Below are 21,761 nucleotides of genomic sequence, written 5' to 3'. Positions count from 1 at the left end.
TGTTTATAACAGGGATGATGCTTGAATTATAAAAAGGTCCTGGTTATATTAATTTACTAGCAGGATACCCATGCTTCACTACGAAACTATGTGATCGGGCAAGTTTTGGGGGAAGGAAATAAAGAAAAAAAATGTGCCTCTGGCTACCAGCATCCATTGGTATTCATCTGGCTGGCGTCCTGTCAATGTGTGAGAGAATTGAGGGCTGTTTGTGTTTTGCATTTGGAACAGATTTCTTTTCAGGTGGGGAGGGGGAGTAGAACTCCTTATCATCAGAGCGTGTTAATAATAATATAGGAAATACTAATGTTGTGATGGTCATTTCCAAAAATCCTTTCTTAGTGAGCATCTAGAAGTCAAGAGGAACATACGTGCCAAACTTCAGGTTTGTAGGCTTTATGGTTCTGGAGATTTTGTGATGATGCATGAGTGTTATTTCACACACACACACACACACACACATACACACATATTAGATATAACTTCCTGGTCTAATCTATAACTCTAGGGTTTGCTGATGGCTTCCCCTGAAATAGTAAACAGGTTTATCTCAGCTTAGTTTCCCCCCACCTAAGATGCAAGAACCTTCTTTATTCTGTAAAGGTCTCTTTATTTCTGAGAACATGGTGCCCAGAATCTTATGCTGTATTCCAGGTGTAGTCTCACAATGCCAAGCAGAAAGGAATAATGACTTGATACTAATGCATTTGATTTTCTACTCCACCCAGTACTGTGTTAGCCCTTCTAGTAGCTGTTTCACAGTGCTTGTTCAACTTTCAATGACCACACCTAAATCCTTCTCAGATGCAACATTTCCAAACCATGGATTCCCCTTTTCACATGTGACTCCTATATTTTCTCTCCCAAAATATGGACAAACCTTAATGGACAAACTGATCTTCTCAATCTTCCAACTTGTCCATATTACACTTCAATCTTATTTTTTTGTCTTGGGCATTGGCTAATCCTTCCAATGTTATAAGTGCCGATAAAGGAGAATATTTGTAACTCAGGGTTGAAATGAGCAATTGTTGGTGCTCTCTGAGCTTGGGTTGTTTTCTTTCAGACATTTCATTACCCAAACTAGGTAACATCATCAATGCTAAATTGCTGATGCTAGTACTGATGAGGTTACCTAGTTTGGGTAATGAAATGTCTGTCAGAAAACAACCAAGCTCAAAGAGTGCTCAGCGCCCTCCCAAATTTCATAAGTTGCCTATCAATTCTATCAGATACTTTTTTTTAAATGTTGAATAATCCTGGCTCCAAGACAGACCCCAAAGGAACTCTACTTGTCATTGCTCTCTAAGTCAATGCAGACTGAAGAATCATTCATGCAGTTTAGTTTAGTTCTGAGAGGAATTTTGCTTTCTTTTTACTTAATAAAAAATGGGAAAAAATCAAAAGAAAAAAAGAAGCAATGCAGCAACAGCATTGCAACAGCAGCATGCACTACATCACACACACACACAGAGTCCTCCGTTAGCTATACACTACACAGGAGAGAATTTCAAGAAGTTATTTGTATGTAGCTGTAATAGTTTCATTGTAACCTTATACATACTTATTTTCAAACAATTTTAATCATAGCCAGACTTCCTGCTTTATAAAGATGCAAAGAGTTGCAATCTTGGCATAGTTTACAAATACTGTGCAATCAACTTTCATTTGGTATCACCCCATCAATCAAACCACACTGCCAATATGTTTATCACTCTGCACCAACCTACACATTCTGAAAATAAATGAGCAATAGCATCCTATTTCAGTATTGCAGAACTCTTTTCAGAAATGTATACACAAAGCACCAAGCTCACCTTAGCTGGTCTCAAAAAAGTCAGCAGGGTTAGTACTGATTCATAAATTGATGGGAGACCACAGAGATATACTAGACTGAAAAATCAAAGGCATCTTGGATGAAGTCAATTGCAAAATTTTCTGGTATACAGCCAAGAGAACTGTAGGTTTGGGCCCATGGAGTCACATAACTTCATTTGAGGGTGTGTTTAATTTTTTTTTAATTTGATGAGCTTATAACCCACATAGGAGTTAAAATATCTTGATGACCCCTGCATTAGCCAGCAGTGCTGTTGCAAATAAATCAGGGTTTTAAGAAGGCCCTGAAGACCTGGTTCTTAGCTCAGGAACAGAGCCAGAAAGTCTGATAATTTTGCTGTCTGCTTGAGTTGTGGTCTCTGGTGCAATGTTTTGTGTTATTAAATTTTATCACTTTACCATTTTCCTTTGTCAATGTTGTTAATTGTTTTAAACCTTGAGAGCCACCCAGAGAAGTGGGCAGTTGTATGAATGGAGTAAATAAGAAACATAAAAACAAATATTAGTAGAGAGATGAGAGAGAGGGAGGGAGGGAGAAGGAGAGAGATATGAGAGAGAAAGCAGTGAGAGAAATTATTTGATTGTACACCTACCTTAGCAGTTAGTTTGTGTTCAGTGACAAATGTTGCGTATGCTTTGCACACACTCCATTGCTCACCACTGCAGAGATCCTCACAGCTGACCTGCACCCCAACCTGAAAACCATCACCAGGAGAAAGGATGAAAACCCTCTATGAGAGAAGTCTTTTTTTTAAAGCCCAGTATCTATTACCTTTCACCAATCAATCAATTAAAAAAAATATTACAGTTCCCTTCCTCAAAGGACCACTTTGTACCACCTGAAGGAATTGCACTGCTCACTATCTTATTGTTTTGTTCCAGTGTTTAATCCAGTTTGGGCAACTCATACTGAGAATGAGTAGAAGACAGTAGGAAGTGCAATGATTGTGTTTCTGCTACTGTTTTCTAAGCAAATGAATTACTGTACAAACCTTTGTTCACTGAGGCAGCAAAACAAAACCTGACATTCCTTAGATCAAACTGTTCCTTTCACCTATAAAGGAAGCCAAATTACACATAAAAGGAGTGGAAATGGCCCCTTTGAGCCTGCATAGACACTTGTGTATTATTACAAAAAAAGCAATCAAAATTGAAAGGAAAATTAACATTATGCAAGTTGTGTACATGACATAGCACAATGCTTGGCATTCAGGAAAGTGTTGCTTTTCTGTTTTACACACTTTCAATGAACATTCTCAAAGTTTCTAGTCCATATAGAGGATAGCATCATGAAATCAAAGGCTATATTCCACGGACGACACTGAACTTTTACAGAGGACATGAGCACAAGTAAGAAGAAACATGCTGGCAGTTCCAGGGTTCCTGATTTTTCCACCATTAAGTAATGGATACCTGAACTGGCAGGTAATTGCATAAGATGACCTCCAAGTCTTATCACAGAAAAAATCTGCAGAGGAGCTTCTACTTGTATTATCCAAACATAGTTTGTTTGCACAGCAATCTCTTTTACCCTCAAGCAAATACAATCAGTTCTCAACTTATAACCATTCTTTAGTGACTGTTCGAAGTTACAAGAGCACTGGAAAAAGTGACTTACAACTGCTACTCGCATTTACGTTGGTCATGGAATTCCTCACAGTCATGTGATCAAAATGTGGATTTTGACAATTTTGCTTGAATTTACAACAGCTCAGTGTTCTGGGGTCATGTGAATGTCATTTACAACCTTCGCAGCTGGCTTCCAACAAGCAAAATCAATGGGGGAAATCTGGATTCACTCAACAATCACATTATTTACTTAATGATTGCAGTGGTTCACTTAATAACCATGGCAAAAAAAAGTCCTAGAACTGGGTGTGACACACGTAACAACCACCTTGCTTATTTGTGGTTGTAAGTCAAGGACTAGCTATATAAGCCTAAGTCTCCATCAAGTGTCTCTGTTGAATGAGAATAAGAAAAGGCACTGAAGTTGAGCCAACATATGTTCAACCATCACTGTGTGTGTTTGGGTGTCTTGTTCAACTTGAAAAAGACAAATAGAAACAACTTCCTGCCGAAGTGCGGACACTGTTCTTAAGAGCCTCACATCTTCTCCCAACCCACCTGAGCAAACAGGATATTTGCATTTATTATGTTAACGTTTCTTAAGTATTCCACAAAATGCTAACCTAGCAATGTTGTTGCTAAATTGCAGGATTTACAGAAGCAAATCCAAAAGACCAATTAGATGAGCTAGATACAATTTTGATGATATACAATGCTAGTGTGTGAATCTCAACAACTATGGGATGTGCAATACACAAATTGTATTTCAATTACAATAAAGGTAACACCCCAAGCAGAAATTGACAAATCTGATATGCTTTCTGGTAAAACTCTTTTTTTGCTGACAGGAAGCTTGATATGGAATATATACATTTGTACACTGCTGTATGACTCTAAACCTGCCGGATACAGAGCAGTCTTAACTTTTTCTAAAACTTCTGTCCCAATGTTGTATTTCCTTCCCAAGAAACGTTTTCATAATCCTCTAAATTCAAGTTTTTGGCAACAGGTTGAAGCATGATGATTATATTATTTTAGTTATTCCACCCCTATTTGTGATTTTAACTGCAACTGTACAACTCTGAGCTGTACAAATTTCATTCCCATGTTTGTTAGTAGTGCTAAGTTGTTAATGCTGGCTTTTTGTTTCATAAAACAAAATTTGTTTTGATTTTACAAGTGTTTTTACAGACTAACAAGTGCCTCAATCTTTTTGTCTTATAGTGGGGAGGGGGAATAATTTATTTATCAAATAAAAAATACAGCCAATGACATGCAAGCAAATAAAGCTCATACTTTGGACTGCAATGAGTTTCACTCTGAACCAATGTACAGATTGATCATCTGATAGAACTGTGTCCTAGGAACAAGTGGAATTCAAATGTACTTCCATAAGAAAATGTAATCATAGTGCAGCCAATATCTCATTTCTTCAGAAGACAGAAAAGCCACTGAACAACAGCAACATAGGGGGCGTGCATAAGCGCACCAACGTGCCTACCATCCCTGTCCTATTGTTTCTTTTTTTCTTATTCATATACATTTCATGTATTTATAATCATGTTTATATTTATATCTGTTATCTAATAGTTTGACAAAATAAATAAATAAAATAAAATAAACTTAATGCCATCACATCAATGAGCACCTTGGGGTTGCAAAAATGGAACAGTATGGTCAGTTGTCTACCTCTGGCTTGAAGATGCAACCTGTATATAATCAACTCTCAGTAGACAATTCAGAAGCATGTAGGGAAGAATTTGGACACTTAATGGGGCAAGATGCAAACTGTATCTGAAATATAGCTTCCAAACTCAAGGCAAACAGTCACCCAAGATGATGTTGAAGCATACATACCAGAGGTGGTATTTAACAGGTTCTGACCTGTTCTGGAGAACCAGTAGCAGAAATTTTGAGTAGTTCGGAGAACTGGCAAATACCACCTCTGACTGGCCCCGCCCCCATCTATTCTCTGCCTCCCGAATCCCAGCTGATCGGCTGGGTCTTCCTTTGTTGCCCTGCATAGGAGCTGGAAAGCAGGTTAGTGGGATGGGGAGGGAATGGGATTTTGTAGTAATCTTCCCTCAGAGTAGGGTGGGAATGGAGATTTTACAATATCCTTCCCCTGGAGTGGGGTGGGAATGAAGATTTTACAGTATCCTTCCCCTGCCACACCCACCAAATCATGTCCACCAAGCCATGCCCACAGAACCAGTAGTAAAAAAATTTGAATCCCACCACTGATACATACCTCCATGCTAGTATTAAATGCTCGGTTCACTTTAGCTTTGATGTTGACAACTTGCCCTACCCTAGGAATAGGGGGAAAAAATGAAAGGTAAGATAAAATTCTCCAAAATGCCATTGATAGAAAACATCTTGTAGTTCTAATATGTAGTTGATCTGAGTGGGAGGTACTATTTTACAAACATGCTGGCAAGCTTCATTTGTTAAAAAAAAAAAAAAGGCTGTGAATCTAAACACTTCCCATGGCTTTAAAATAATAGAAAATACTTGTAGTTCGGATTTAGATTTTGGAATGGTTTGCTCTCCAAGCTTGTTTCAATTTAGTTTCTGAAAGTTTCACTATCAGACAAGGTAACATCATCAACAGAATTGTCCTGTCCTATTCTCCATAGCTTATAAATGTCTTGTGTGCCAGTTTGGTCAGTTGGTCGTTTGGTTGGTTGTTCATTTGGAGCCATATTTGAATTCTGAGCAGCTGATTGGTTCTTTTGTTGATTGTTTGTCACTTCCAATGGCTGTCTAAAAACCCACACACTTAAAGTAATTCTTGCAGGCATCTGGACAGAAGGATTAAGATACTGTTCTGGACAGACAGGTGACTTGTGGATAAATATTATTTTATTTTTCCTTTCTCCCTAACGGAAGACTTTGGAAGCCAAGAGTTCCAGGGCATTTGGGTTCACTGGTTAGGACACAGAGATAAGATTTCACATGTGACTAAATATACATTTAGTCATGTCTGATACTCAGTAAATGAAAAGGAACATGCCATCCCTTGGCTATCTTTCTAGACTCACAGATATTCAGGTTTCATTCAATGCTCCAAACCAGTATTGGCTTTCTCTCAACTTTCAGTTGCCTAGTGTAGAATCAAATGGTGAAGACATAAGACATGAGGAGGATTCTTCAAATGATATTGGGACCTGCTTTAATATTTCATTCCAAAACATTTTGTTGCAGGAGTTAAGGTGTTAGACAGGAATTGGTGAGGCCACAAAGATTCACTGGATGATTTTGGATCAGACATCCTTGAATAACCCACCACCCTGTATGGTATTAGGATGGAGGGAAACAGAAGGGAATGCTACCTTGAGCAAAATAAATCTAGCCAATAAATAGGAAAAATAAATAAATCCTGAATAAATTCATAACATTCATAACTACACTCACCACAACCATGAATACTGGAGTGTAAAGACTGCAAGCTACTTCTTGTTCCCTAATCACCAAAGAACATAAAACCCATCTTAGCATGTCCTCAAGTGAAGGTTAGGTACAGATGGTCCTCGGCTTACAACCATTCGTTTAATGACCATTTGAAGATACACCAGGACTGAAAAAAGGGGCTTATGACCGATTTTCACATTTACAACTATTGCAGCATCCCGATGGTCATGTAGTCAAAATTTGGATGCTTGGCAACTGACATGTATTTATGACGATTGCAGCATCATGGGGTCATGTGATTACCATTTGTAACCTTCCCAAATGGCTTCCAACCAGCAGTCAGTGAGGGAAGCCAGATTCACTTAATGACTGCATGATACACTTAACAACTGAAGTAATTTGTTTAACAATTATGGCCAAAAAGGTCATAAAATGAGGCACAACTCACTTAACAACTGCCTCACTTAGCAATGGGAATGTTGGGCTCAAATGTGATATTAAGTTGAGAACTACTTATACAGCTTTAAAAAGGATGAAACATAAATGGAGCATATATGGAAGATACAAAAGCCAAACAAAAAGTGATCTACTGATGAAACCAAAAGCAGTATTCAAAACACTTAATGTTTTATATGAACCAAAGGACAGAATGAAAATTGAATTAATGGAACATAAAACAATGCACTTTTATCTAGATATTAGCTGTCACAGTGTAAGAGTTGTTTTAGGTTTTGCAGAACATCTTCTACTGTAATCGTAAATACTTTAAAAACAGGATACACAATGAACACAGTCCACAATGAAGTAAGTATGGTTTTAAAAGACTAAACAAATCTGAAGTCATCTGGATTATAATTCCTCTAGTAAATAACTTCTTCCTGTTTCAGTTGGGACTTCTAAGAAACTTAGTCCAAAATGGTAGCCAAATAACATTTCACCTATTTCTACCCAGAGTAAACCCAAAATTTGTTATTTCTTGTGCCTTAATTTGCTGTGCAACCCAAGCCAACTATAGTTTGTATAAAGAAGCATGGTTAGCGTGGGATGTTAGTGTAGTTATAGTTCACTTAAGCAGAACTTATTCCCAGGAAAATGCACACACAAAATCAGCCATTATCTTTCCTTCTGTTCTCCTTCCTATTTCTCAGAAAAATTACGATACATGCACACATTTTAAAATATTGCTATAAAATTACATCAAATTCAGAGTTAAAAGAAACTATTTCTAGATTCTTTATAGAAGCCTAAGCTGTAGGACATAATAACTGAGTTACATTTCTATCAACTGACATTGGGAAATGCACTGATATGACAAACAGGTAGAAAATGTAATACTCCATAATTGTACTTCAGCTGAGCAATGTACTTTGGATGATTTGATCATTAAAAAACATCTCAAAGAAGCTTGATTCTTCTCTGGAGTTTAGAGCATAAAAATGAACAACCATTGTGGGCCAACTGAGTCATCTTTTTGATGTTTAGTTGTACCCTAGAAAAAGGAAACCACTTCCATTTTAGAGCATCAAGAAGGAAGTCAAACACATGTATAAAATGAGCTCCTCATTTGGCAATTGTGTGATTTCTAGGAGCTGAAATAATAGATGAATTAACCCAATTTTATGAACTTTTTTGTGGCAGTTCATTATGAGCTGTTTTGCCAAAAACTGAAATAAACATTGGTTTTCGGAAAAAAACATCAAAAAATATGGTTACATAAATGTAAAGATGCTGCAAACAGCCATTAATGTGTGCTAGTTCTGAGAGCCCAACATGTGGCCACAGGTCCAGAGGTCCCTGGACAATGGAATTGGATCATAAGTACCACCTGGAGGTCCATTCTAAACTCAAATGGTCACTGAGAGACCATGATAGTGACAGTTTCACAGTCACCTCTGTGCCCCCAAATAGTCAGTTTCTTTTGAAGTCTAGACTGAAGGAACATCGAGAAGGTGCAGAAAACGAGTAGGGACATTTAGCTATGCCAGGGCAGCAGTGGGTTAGGAGACCAGTAGTCTATTCTACTGTACAAATGTGTACTGCAAAGTTTCATACCAGACTTCATTCTTTCCACATGAGTACCAAGGATAATTTATAAGCACCTGTCTGACATAAAAGTGGGAGAAGAAAAAAATGGAAGTGTGGAAAAGAAGTCACATATCACAATAAAAAGATACTCTCCATAACAGGGGTCTCCAACCTTGGCAACTTTAAGACTTGTGGACTTCAAGTCAAAACTGGCTGAGGAACTCTGAGAGTTGAAGTCCACAAGTCTTAAAGTTGCCAAGGTTGGAGACCCCTGCTCCATAAAACAGTTTTAGTAGGATCCAAGGGATGTAATATTTCATCAAGGAATAACAGAATTCCATCCGTAGTTCTGAGAACATTATTGTCAGATAAATGTACCGAATGACACCCTATCATCCATTGTCCAGTGTCTCTTCCTTTAAAGTTCTGCCCAACAATTACTTTGTTGGTGTTTTTCTTTCTTCAGATGCCTTAACTTGTTTCATTTTAATGTCAGGTCATGAGTCAATAAGAATTTATTGATGGGAACTTCATATTTTAAATTTGGAATAGTTTTCCCCCACAATTTACCCTGTTCAAAAATATTTTCAAGTATTTTATGCTTTTAATGTTTATTTTCCGCTATGAAAACAGGGATTTGTGTGCATTATGCCTTATGGCTATCTATTTTTGGATGTTATTCCAGAGAGCTGTGGCATAGGATAACAAATAAAAGGAAAAGAATGTATCAATTAAAAGAAATAACTCACTCCTACAAGAGTATTATGCCAGGCTGCTCTTAAAGTTGTATTAAATTATTTCTGTAGAGAAAAAAGATGAGGAAGATATTAAAAATAGCAGACAAAATGGTAGGAATGCCCATTTCAATTTTGCTTATGTTCAACCATTTATCTATTCACAAAAAAATGAGACTTATGACCGTTTTCAGGACATTGTTGATACAAGCCCTGGGTTTTCCAATAAAATGAGTAAATAATTCCATGCTAGATAAGAAAACAGTCTGACCCAAGAACAAATATGTCTCCTTTAGGCTGGAATAAATACAATTGCTTAATTGAAGGGAAAACGACTCTTGTTAAAATGCATAATTACTCTCACTATCATCAAAACACGCTGGAATCCCATATTTGGATGTTGGCTCCTTCTTAATGAGCAAAATACCAAAGTTGTATCCTACGTTCCAAAATCATCCTTTTCTAAATGTCTGGTGCACAACAGCAAAGGCAGCATGTTTTCAATGGCTGAAAGCATTTTTCTGGAGAAATAACTTGAAACTATTCCAAAATGGACCCCTGCAGTTGAAACAACCCTGTGGTTCTCCTGTTCTTGGGAGAAGCCTATACAAATGCTTTCAATATTAAGAAAAGCCAAAGACTATCATTATTTGCACAGTATTCTCAGTTAAGCATGTAAAATGCCACCACAGTTGAAATACTGTCCCACCCTCCTGCTTAACTAATAGGTCGCATGCACATTTTTCCCCTTAGTTCATTGGCTCCATGACTGAGAATTGGCAAAAGTTATTCAGGCTATAAAAAAGCTAATTAATGTGATACAGATTTCGTCTACTTCTTCATTTGCTGAAAGCACCAGGGAAACATCCATTTAAAAGCCAGTTGAACAGCAAAAGGCAAGGAAGTGAGGCAGTTACCTAATTGTGTGCTCAAAATAGATATCATCCACTGACGCTGTGACGCAAGGGCGGCCTGCATGCCTCTCAGCTGAAAAGTCAAACAAACCACATTAGTTATGTACATCATTGCACCAAAGAGAGCTCCCCACCCCCCCGGCTTCTTCATTGCAATTAGGTTTAGAATGGAAACAAGAAATTCTAGCTGCTAGAGCACAATCTGTGCCCCATGGTACACATTCTACTGTGCATGAATTATGGGATCCAATTCACGAGGCTTCTCCAGAAAAGAGGATTTACAGGACTGGGAAAATTCCAGGCACGTGAATACTCTGTTGCCCAGAAAGCTTATTGATGAAAGGCCACTGAATCTGAAAAGAGGGTTCAGCTCTCTTCGAGAAGAAGATGCATTGCTAGTTTTCCAACACTCCCTTTATCCACCTCTTCTAATACAGGGATTATTTCTACAGTTTTATGGGCAGTTCTAACTTGCAAGCCCCAATTTCATTCCACAGGCAGTTGTTTAAGAATTGTACAAGAAACTACACAAGAACAGCCTCCATCAACAGATGTGTTAGATCACATTGAATGTGAGAACAGTCAAAAGCCTAACTATTTTAACTGCCATGTGAAGGTTTAACTGAGGAAACTGTAAGGGACAATTTGAATTAACAATGCTTAGTTTACTTGGTGGGAGTAAAGAGGAGCTTCCACATATACAGCATATTTTTTGCTCTTCAGAAGATTGTTAAGTATGGCAGAACAGTAGGAGTCTAGTCTCACTACCTCTTTCTGACATTATTCACCTGACAAGATTCAAGAGCCAGGTGCAAGGCGCAAGCATGCTTTTATTCTCTGCTGTAATCCAAATGCCAGTTGCCAGTTTCAGAATTCTTGTTGTTAAAGATTTTAATCGCGAGCAAATGGCTGAGATTTGTATCTTTGGTTATAGTCCCTCACCAGCTAATCGTATCAGCTGGATTAATCAATCCTAACCCTTTAGAGACAGGAGGCGTGCCCAGGCTCTGATTAGAGATGAACATTCGCAAAAATATTCGGATTATGGAAAACTGCAATTAATGGGAAAATGTTACAAAAAATCTATTCTGACCAGATTTAATTTGAAAGGGAAATAATTAATTTCAACAACTATAAAAATGTTTCTTTAGATGAAATTGAAAGCAGAGAACATTTTATCAGGAAGCTTGGAGGCTTACTGTCTCAGTTATGTACACTATATGTGTGTGTTTAATCACTGCTTAGAAAGAGTCCCAAAATCAACATGATTAAATAGTAATATGAAAGAAACTCAAGAGTCCAAAGCTTTCAAATGCTTTCTTCCCAGGGGTTTCTCTAGATCATTATCCTATACAACTTTCTTCTACTATATTATATAAGACTGCTAATAACTGTAACCGAAAAAGAGGAGAGCTTAAAAGACCGGGCTCAACAGTTTTATTGGGGCCATTGACGACACTAATATGCTGTAATAAAACATAAGATGATTTTGTTATTTATTTTTATTTCATTTTTTTCTCCCACAGTTATTATTTTTATAAATAACTCAAGGTGTTGAGTATTTCCAATATACCTTCCTTCTCCTATTTCTCCTACAACAGCCTTGTGAGGTAGGTTGGGCTGAAAGAGAATGCCTAGGCCCAAAGTCACCCAGCCAGTTTTTCAACTCCCTAAATATTTGAACAGTTTATATTTTAATAAATACACAGTAGCCTTTCAAAAGTCAGATTAAATGTGTTGCCATCAAATACTGTATGGTAGACTTTAAAAAAAATCCAATTTCTTAAGATATTTTGTCCCTGTAATGACATTGATCCTGAAACAATAAAATATAATATTTTATTGTATTGTGAATTTTACTAGAAACTATATCTGAACTATTGTTTTGGATAAAACATCTGATTAATCATATCAAAAATTCAGGTAGATATACTATTATAGGTTCATTCAATAATTCCTTTAAAGACTGTGTAAAACTTATTAACTATCAATATTCTATTTATTTTCCTTTTTAGTCTCTTTTCAAGTTTTCAAAACCAGACAGCAATGAGGAAATTAGTTATTCTTAACTTCTACCTCAGACACTAATAGAAAGTGTTTTTCTAAAATAATGTTAGCATTTTTAAATATATAAACAAAAAGCCCTTGCTGAGGAACAAATTAGTATGGCTTCCTGCCCAGGAAATTTGTAAAACTGATGTCAAATTGCCTAGCATGAAAATTATGAGAAATGAAGTATTTGCAGGCTTTTTTAACTGAAAAACCTTTGCAACCAGTTTTATTCATCTCACTCAGAAGTGAGACAGCTAAATTAATGTAAATTATTTCAAATGGAGCTGTCTAAGTTGCTTGAACAGGCAAAATAATGGCAATTATGATTTCCTACATATAAGTGTAACATTGTATCTTGAAGAGTGATATAATAATCAAACAAAACAGAGATCTTGTCATGGTCACTCACTGAATGAACACTTAGCAAAAGAAATAAAATGAAGATTGAACACTCAGGTGACATTTAAGTAGCCATTCTCTCTCCTCTCAGCAAATCTAAGCAGGGCTGATGTTGAGGGAAACAACTAGATAAACAATACAGGTAGTCCTCAACTTAAGTGAATCACTGCCGTTGTTAAATTACTAACCCAGTTGTTAAGTGAATCTGGTTTCCCCATTGACTTTGCTTCTCAGGAGGTTGCAAAAGTGAATACTTGACCCCAGGACACTGCAACCGTCATAAATATGAGTCAGTTATCAAGCATCCAAATGTAAACCACATGACCCTGCGAATGCTGCAACAATCATAACTCTGAAAAATGGTCATAATTCACTTTTTCCAGTGCCGTTGTAACTTCGAACGGTCATAGGTGAACTGTTATAAGTTGAGGACTACCTGTATGTTATATGAAGAATATATTTGACATTCAGACTGGATATATCTTAATACTTTTCATTAACTACGTCCCACTAAAGTGTCAGTACATTTTTTTTGTTGAGCACCAAAGATGATTAAAAGAGCAAAATGACAGAGGTATTTATAATGATGATATAGATAAAATGAATGCATTTTTATTAAAGTCTAAGTGCTATTGCTATTCAGGAAATCATACGGCAATAAATTCAGGCAAAGAAATATACTAATATCTAATTAATTTATGGAAGTCTCTGCCATCGTGTCTGGTGGTGACCGCTAGTTTAAGGCACTTTTTAAAAAAGTAATGAACAGCTTCAAGAAAGAGCACAGCTAAAGGAAACCTCTCTAGTCAAAAACAGTTTGCCTTTGAAACCTAGATACCAGGAAAGCTAGGTGTTGTAGCCTTCATATCCTAGCTGCAAGGATGCCTCCAATCTATTGTAAAAAAAAAAAAAAAAGGGTAGATCCTATTATTTTCTTACATATTAATCTGAAAGGGATCTTATGGTTAAGACAACCTTTCTATGCAGCTTAAGTTGTGGCATGATAATATTCAAGCATTCACAACCATAGGATTATTTATAAAATTGAGCTGGACTAGCAGACTTAAATTCAATGTTGTCAGTCTCTTTGAATTAATTGCCTTACAAATGAAGAAGCAGGAAAATTTTATAAAGCTATAAGAGTCTGTAAGAGTTAAGGTCCTTTGTTCTGTTAATTATCAAGGGTTTATCCAATTATAGCTTTCTGTAATTTCTGGTTAGGACAGAGGCAAAAGGTCTGCAAAAGCAAATCCTTGCATGTTACAATCGGTGGCCACTTTTCTTCAGTTGTTTCTGTGCTAGATCTGGCAGGGTAGCATACTCTGATTCCTGCCTATTAAGAAGTGTCACTTGGCAGGACCCAGGAAGTGGTCCTTCTCTGTTGAAGCGTCCACCCTTTTTTTAAACAACACGCACCCTGAGATTTGTTTAATCCCAGTTCTGCTACCATTTCATAAGTTCTTGAAGACTAGATATGGAGCCTGTAGGTTGAGTAAGTCTATCATTGAAGTTTTCTTCAGCATGAGGTGGCTGAGCTGATTGCTTGGAAGCGTCACTGTGTTATTATTGTTTAAGTTGTTAGTCATTGTTTTTGTTTTGTTGGTTTTTACTTCGGTTTCCCATCCAGAGTTAAGGTGGCAAAATGGGTGGCTATATAAAATTGATAGAATAAATCCTCCTCCCAAGTATTTTGGACCACAACTCCTGTTCTGGACCTTACAACCACTAGTTGATTATAAAGCAGACAGTTAATTCCACAAAGCATCCATACAAAGTCTTTTTATTGGTTCATCAGGTATCCTCAATATAACTCACAGTTACGTCGAGATTCATCTCAATGTCCAACTCTTTGCATAAAGGATGGTATTCTCTCATCCCATATTGAAGGAGCAAGGATGCCAGCATGATGCTGGGTTCAGGCAAGAGTGAAGGAACCTCCCACCAAGGGTCAATTCAGTGACCAATCAGGATTACAGATGTGGCCACATGACATGGACAACATTTCCCAGGATACCTTAACTACATTTACCATGATGCATTCCCTTAAGGGGACAGCTCCCAATTCCTAACTAACTATTCCAATTCCCTATTAACTACTGTATAACTGGCTGGACAGCACAAGTCCTTTCAGACCCATCCAGTAATACCAAAATCCAAGGATTATACATAATATTCCAATAATATTTGGAGGAAACTGGGTTCCCATTTCACCACCCACTGGCTGTTTTCTGCTTCTAACCTTGGTGATGGTCAGCAAGCAAAGTAATGGGAGGATGGAGAGCAGAGGGAGGTGGGCCATCTTCGCTACCCACTCCTCCCATATCCTGTCATAGTTCCTACATTCATTGACTACGGCACATGGTCTAACTAGACCTTTGAATGGCTAAACCCTAATTTTGCTTTCAGAATACAGAATAACAGAGTTGAGAGGGACCTTGGAGGTCTTCTAGTCCAACTCAAGCAGGAGACCCTATATCATTTCAGGCAAATGGTTGCCCAATCTCTTCTTAAAAGCCTCCAACAATGGAGCACCTAGAACTTTTAGAAGCAAATCGTTCCACCAATTAATTGTCCTCACTGTCAGGAAATACCTTCTTAGTTCTTAGGTTGGATCTCTCTTTTGATAAGTTGCCATCTGCACAGATGCTTTGGAGAATAGGTTGATCTCCTCTTCTTTGTGACTGCCCCTCAAATACAGGTAATCCTCACAACAGTTTGTTTAGTGGCTGTTCAAAGTTACAATGGCGCTGAAAAAAAGTGATTTATAACCATTTTTCATGCTTACAACCATTGCAGCATCCCCATGGCCACATGATTAAAACTCAGAGGCTTGGCAACTGACTCATATTTATGACAGTTGCAGTGTCCCGGGGTCATGTGGTCATTGTTTGTGAACTTCTGACAAGCAAAATCAATGGGGAAGCCAGTAACAATCTTGTTACTAACTTAAAAACTTAACAAGTGTGGGAAGAGAGGTCATAAAATGGGGCAAAATTAACTTAACAGATGTCTCATTTAGTAACATAAATTCCGGGCTCAATAGTGATTGTAAGTCAAGGACTACCTGGGTATTGGAAGACTGCTACCATATCACCCCTTGTCCTTCTCTTCCTTAGACTAGACAAACTTGAACTCTTCCAAATGCCTGACTTAACGATTTTTGAAATCTGCATTTAGCCAACCATCCACCACCAGCTATCCATTGCAAAGCAGGCCTGGAAGGGAATGGAACAACTTGCCACAGCCAAGACAACTCATTGCAGGGCAATTTAACAATTTTATTTAATTATTTAAAATAAATAAAAATTAATGTTTGCCATTCACGTTTCATTCCGTCCCTCCTCTTGCATCCTTTCTTTAATGATTCTATTCCACCACATCTTCTATATTAGTGTAACTCAAGAGCTCTCCAAACTTGGCAACTTTAAGACTTGTGGACTTCAACTCCCAGAATTCTCCAGCCAGCGTAACTCCCAGAATTCTCCAGCCAGAATTCTGGGAGTTGAAGTCCACAAGTCTTAAAGTTGCCAAGTTTGGGAACCCCTGGTGTAACTTTTGTCCTGCAGCGGGTTGGACGTGGCGAGTTGGCTGAGGCAGGTTTGCCATTGCGAGCTGGCTGTGGTGAATTGTCTTAGACTCCGCCTGGAAACTACCCTGCCACTCCTGCCGGGCGACTGCGCCCGGGCGCGAATCTCCCGCAGACCTGAACGACGGCGGCGACGACTCCCCACTTCGAAGCGGCTCTTCCCCAATTCCTCCGGTCCACCTTAAGAGCGACGCGCGGCCGCGCTCGGCCCACCCGCAGCCTCGCCCGGTTGATCCAGCCCAGGGCGGGTTGCCAAAAAAAACCACAAAAACCCGCGTTCCCGCCCCTCCGTCTGTCAGAAGGCGGGAGAGAGAGAGCAAGCGCGGCTTACCCGAAAGGCAGGCGGCCGTGTCGATCCACTTCAGCAGCTGCCCGGTGCTGAGCTCCCCGCGGTGGTTGGTGTGGCACGGCTGCACCATCTGAGTCATCTGCACCTCGGTGGGGTTCCGGTAGACTTCCATGGCGCCCTGCGGAAGGTCCTCCTGGGGAAGCGCCGAGTCTGCCGCCGCCGTGGGAGCCTGAAGGGGGGAGCGGGGGAGGGAAAGAGGGAAGGCAGAGCCGGGGAGGAGAAAGAGAACAAAGCGAGTCACCCCCTAATGAAAACAAAACAAAAAATATAATAATAATCAAGCGCAACCGGAGCCTCGCAGCCGCTGGAGCCTCGCTCCTCTCGTTCGCGAATTAGAAGCGCAGCGCTTATCCCACCCACCCCCGATTCGCAAAGCCGCGCCGGCGGCTCCTCTCGTAATTCTCGCCTCAGCAGAACCCGCAAGTTCAGGCTTCGGGAATTGCCTTCTCCAAGTCTGGCCCGAAATAATTCAGCCAAGCCAAGCCGAAGGGCCGGCAATTCTGGAAGTTCGATCCCAACCCAAGGCGAGAATCCCTTCCGTCGTTTCGCCCATTAGGAGCGCCTCCCCTCTTTCCCCGGCTTTACTTTTCCATGGGAAGCACTCCCTCCTTTCTTTGAGTTCACTAAAAGACGGCAGGTAAAATTACTCTCCTCCCCCCCCCCGCCCTCCGTCCTTTAACCAATGTCAGGCGAAGGAAAGGTGTGAATGGCAAAAACCCACCGCTCCGCACTGCATCGCCTTCCGGAGAGTGAGTTTGCCAAAGCAACAGGGCAACCTGAGCTTTCGCGGAAGTTGGGCTGTGTGCATGCAAAGAATGTAGTAGGGTGGAAAAAGTGAGGCACCGACGCTTGCCATCCAATGTTTTCCAACCGCCTGAAGAATTCGCCTACGGGAGAGAGAAACCCTGGTGGCACTCCTTAATCACAGCCAATGTTGGTCAAACGAGTCCCGGATGAATCCCGTCGTAGGAAGAAGGCTCCTCATGCCCTTCCCCTACCGAACTTGGACCCACGCTCACTTTTTTTTCTAACTTGGCGTGTTTGATGCTCTCTGAGCTTGGTTTTCGTTTTGTTAGCCATCTCATTGATCGGGGTCGCCAACCTTTTGGACCTCACGGACCACCAAACTCATAATTTTAGATTCCCAGGGACCACTAACCGGTCCTGTGGGCGCGGCCTAATTGGTGGGTGTGGTTTAGTGGTCATGTGACTGGCTGGGCATGGCTTGTATGTAAATATAAATATTTATATAAATATTAATTTTTTAATAAAAAAGCAACTTTTACCTAAAATCAGGCAAAGCAGGCAGATTGAGTTGCTCACAGAATCACAGATTCATTCAGAGATCTATCTGCCATTGGCTAGCTCAGTCTGTCACATAAAATTTGCTTGCAAGCAAACTCATCAAATTAACTCACAACACACCATGCGTGTAAATATTGATTTTTTTTTTATTATAAAAGAGCAACTTTTACCCCAAATCAGGCAAAGCAGGCAGATTGAGTTGCTCACAGAATCATTCAGTGATCTGCCATTGGCTAGCTCAGTCTCAAATTTGCTTGCCTTGAGTCTGCACTGAAATTGCTTGCAAGCAAACCTTCAGTCCTAAGGGAGGTTTGGCTGTGCTGAGCTGAAGATCTAAAGACTAGCTAGAAATCAAGAAAATCCAACCATTTCCTGCTTCCTAGCTAATCTAAATCTCCCGGCACAGCAGAACAGATGATGGTTGGAAAAAGGAAAAATAGCAATTTAGCAGGAAAGTTTACTGGATAAGGAGTCAGTGGGCGGGGGTTCCCATGGGCCATGTGGGCTTGTGTTTCTGCACAGCCTGGATTTTTTGCTTTGTGGGGCTGCTCGGGGGGTGAGATTTCTCTGCGGCCCACCAAAATTTTCTCACAGCCCACCAGTTGGTGACGGCTGCCATAGATCATAGAATAACAAGAGTTGGAAGGGACCTTGGAGGTAATCTAGTCCAACTCCCTGCTGGAGCAGGAGAGCCTATTCCAAATATTAGCCTCTACCTAGGATCGAACTCACAGCCTCCTGATTGTGAGGGGGGAGTGCTCCACCTCTAGGCCACCAGAGCTGGCATCTAAGTATGAACATCTTCACTGTGTGTTGATAATGTTACCTAGTTGGGTAATGAAATGTCTGCAAGAAAACCACTAAGCTCAGAGAGCACCAAGGACCCCACAGTTCAATCCTGAGCCACAAATGTTCACTTCTTCATGTAGTCCTTGACTTGCAACAGTTCATTTGGTGACTGTTTGAAATTATAACGGTATGAAAAAAGGGACTTATGGTCATTTTTCACACTTAGCACTGTTGCAGCATCCCCAGGGTCATTAGATCAAGATTTGGATGCTTAGCAACTGGTTCGTATTTATGACAGTTGTAGTGTCATGTGAGCACTTTTTGTGACCTTCAGATAAGCAAAAATCAGTGAAGAAGCCAGATTCACTTTAACAACCATGTTACTAACTACTGCACTGATTCACTTACCTGTGGCAAGAAATTTGTAAAATTGGGGCAAAATTCGCTTAACAAATGTTTCAGTTAGCAACATCATAAATTTTGGGCTCAACTGTGGTCATATGTTGAGGACTACCTGTACTGGCTTCTTTTCATATGCCTGCATTTTTATGCTGGGGGCAGACAATGTTTTGTTACATCCTAATGGAAGTCAACGCCATTCTAAGCAATACTGTGTTATTAAAAATGAATGACCATACTCCCTTCCCCAAGAAGTATATGTTGATGGAGTTTGATTGTGATTCATCCCATATCTAATGTTCCTTCATGGTCATAAGGCCAACGTGAAAAACATGATGTATGAGAATGGGAAATTCTTCCTCCTCGCTTTTTATTGGTTAATGATGTTTGATACAGACCATGCAGTTTCAGGAGTATGAACGGTTCTTTCCCAGAAGACAAGTTTAGCAATAGCACAACAATATTAAGAGCTTTTCTCATACTCCAGGGCACAACACATTTTCTATTTTGTGTCACAGAACTGTGCAACCTGTAGCCAACAGCCTTGAGAATAAATTTCCAGAGTTGTTAACAGGTTGTAATGTAACAGGAGTGGGCCAAATTAAGAACCTGGCAGTGACAGTCCCATGGCACATTTATCTTTGTAGGAGTAGCAAGAGCCTACAAAACATAGGACTATAAAAATATTCCCCGGCCTTACATTCTCCAATACAATGCAAGGAATAAATTGAAGTATACACATAATAAAGTAGCAATAATGTCTTAAATGCATTTAATTTGGGGATATAGAATTCTCTGATTTTACTATTCCCTTCCATATTTTCAGGGTTTTTTTTAAATATGGGTCCCCAAAGTTTCATAAGCCCTAGGCCCTGCATATGTTGTGCCTAGTGGATAACACAGGCATGACTCAGAGGGGGAAATGCTAAGGCTTTGCAAACCAGTAAAAAATGTGTAAAATATGCCTTCAAAACCTCTTCACAAAGTGTGCCTCCATATCCTAAAAGTGAAGCGAAGGAGCTGCAGTGCTTTGCTCTAAAATACACAGTCTGGGGTTTTTAGTAACTTGGAAAGGTTTCAGTTGTTGCAACAGCCAAATAAGGCCTAAAAGTAACACAATGTAACTTGATAAAGAAAATTATATTGCCTCCCTGGTGTAAATTGCATAGTTGGGATTAAACATAGCGTTCATTGGGGATAATTTTACATGTAAGATTATTTAAATTTGTACCTAAATTAAATACGGGTAGCCCTCAACTTACAAACACAGTTGAGCCCAAAATTTTTGTTGTTAAGGGAGACAGTTGTTAAGTGAGTTTTGCCCCATTTCGCAACCTTTCTTGCCACAATTGTTAAATGAATCCCTGCAGTTGTCAAGTTAGCAACTTGGGTGTTAAGTGAATCTGGCTTTCCCATGACTTTGCTTGTCAGAAGCTCACGCAAAGGGATCGCAATGTCCCAGGCACTACAACTGTCATAAATATGAGTCAGTTGCCAAGCATCTTAATTTTGAACATGTGACCGTAGAGATCCTGCAAGGCTCATAAATGTGATCGATGGTCATAAGTCATTTTTCTCAGTGTTTGTTGTAACTTCGAACAGTCATTAAATGAGCTGATGTAAATTAAGGACTACCTGCAGAGTCTGTCCTTCACTAGTGGAACTCTATGGGCGCAGTTTTGCTGAAAACTGGTCAGTTTTCTTCAAAACCATGGTAAAAATGCAGTCACTTAACATGGGATACTACAAATGGCTGAAAATCCAGCTATGTTCCCAATTGCCCAAAGTTTAGTCATATGAACATGGAGAGAGAGCTCGGCCATCAGAACTTCGAATTTGGTTGTAAGCTTCCTTTTTCAGGTGAGTCTTAACTTCAAACAGTCGCTAAGAAACTGGCTGTAAGCACAAAGAAGCACAAAGATATTGGCAGAGAATTAAAACATGGCTGGAGGAAATGACGACAGAACAGACTGAATTCAAACCAGAGTTCTTCCTATTAGGGATCTTTAATAAACAATTTCCAAAAAAAAGTGAAGTATACAATATTACATACATTGATGGCAGCTAGATTGGCTTTTGCACAATGTTGGAAACAACCTCATACTCCATCAGAGGAAATGATTATTCAAAAAATATCAAGTTGTGCAAAAAAGGATAAATTAACCCTAGCATTAAAAGACAAAGAAACATCAATGTACTATGAGAGCTGGAACTGCTGGTATGAACGGTTAGATCAAAGATGGACTACATAACATTGTAAAAGAGGATAAGCTATAATTGTAGTGGTAATTATATATTCGCATTAAAGATTACTTGTAAATATGGCATAAAATAAGGATAGAAATACTGACCCACAAAAACTGTCAAGGATGAAATAGTTTTTAATCACT

At 39.3% G+C, this 21,761-nt stretch overlaps 1 protein-coding gene across 9 annotated transcripts in view; it reads right to left on the bottom strand.

The window, feature by feature from the left end:
- Positions 1-21,761, bottom strand: part of ACOT11 (acyl-CoA thioesterase 11) — a 100,923-nt gene that overhangs the window by 29,811 nt on the left and 49,351 nt on the right. For 3 of the 9 annotated variants that reach the window (XM_087960313.1, XM_026665920.2, XM_026665921.2), the window contains exons 2-5: positions 16,861-17,047; positions 10,496-10,565; positions 5,657-5,717; positions 2,430-2,531 (exon numbers count right to left, since the gene is read on the bottom strand). In XM_087960313.1, coding sequence (XP_087816439.1) covers positions 2,430-2,531; positions 5,657-5,717; positions 10,496-10,565; positions 16,861-17,047 — 420 coding nt within the window. Of the gene's footprint in view, positions 1-2,429; positions 2,532-5,656; positions 5,718-9,593; positions 9,612-10,495; positions 10,566-16,860; positions 17,048-17,259; positions 17,576-17,599; positions 18,035-21,761 lie in introns of those variants that run through there. The other 6 variants (XM_026665919.2, XM_087960315.1, XM_087960316.1 and 3 more) reach the window with 6 other exon arrangements.

Source organism: Notechis scutatus, chromosome 3, assembly GCF_049901735.1.
Source record: "Notechis scutatus isolate UNSWTSFEM ecotype Mainland chromosome 3, rNotScu1.2, whole genome shotgun sequence".
Lineage (NCBI taxonomy): Eukaryota > Metazoa > Chordata > Lepidosauria > Squamata > Elapidae > Notechis > Notechis scutatus.
The sequence above is the reverse complement of the archived record's forward strand: the minus strand, read 5'-3'. Positions and strand labels throughout refer to the sequence as shown.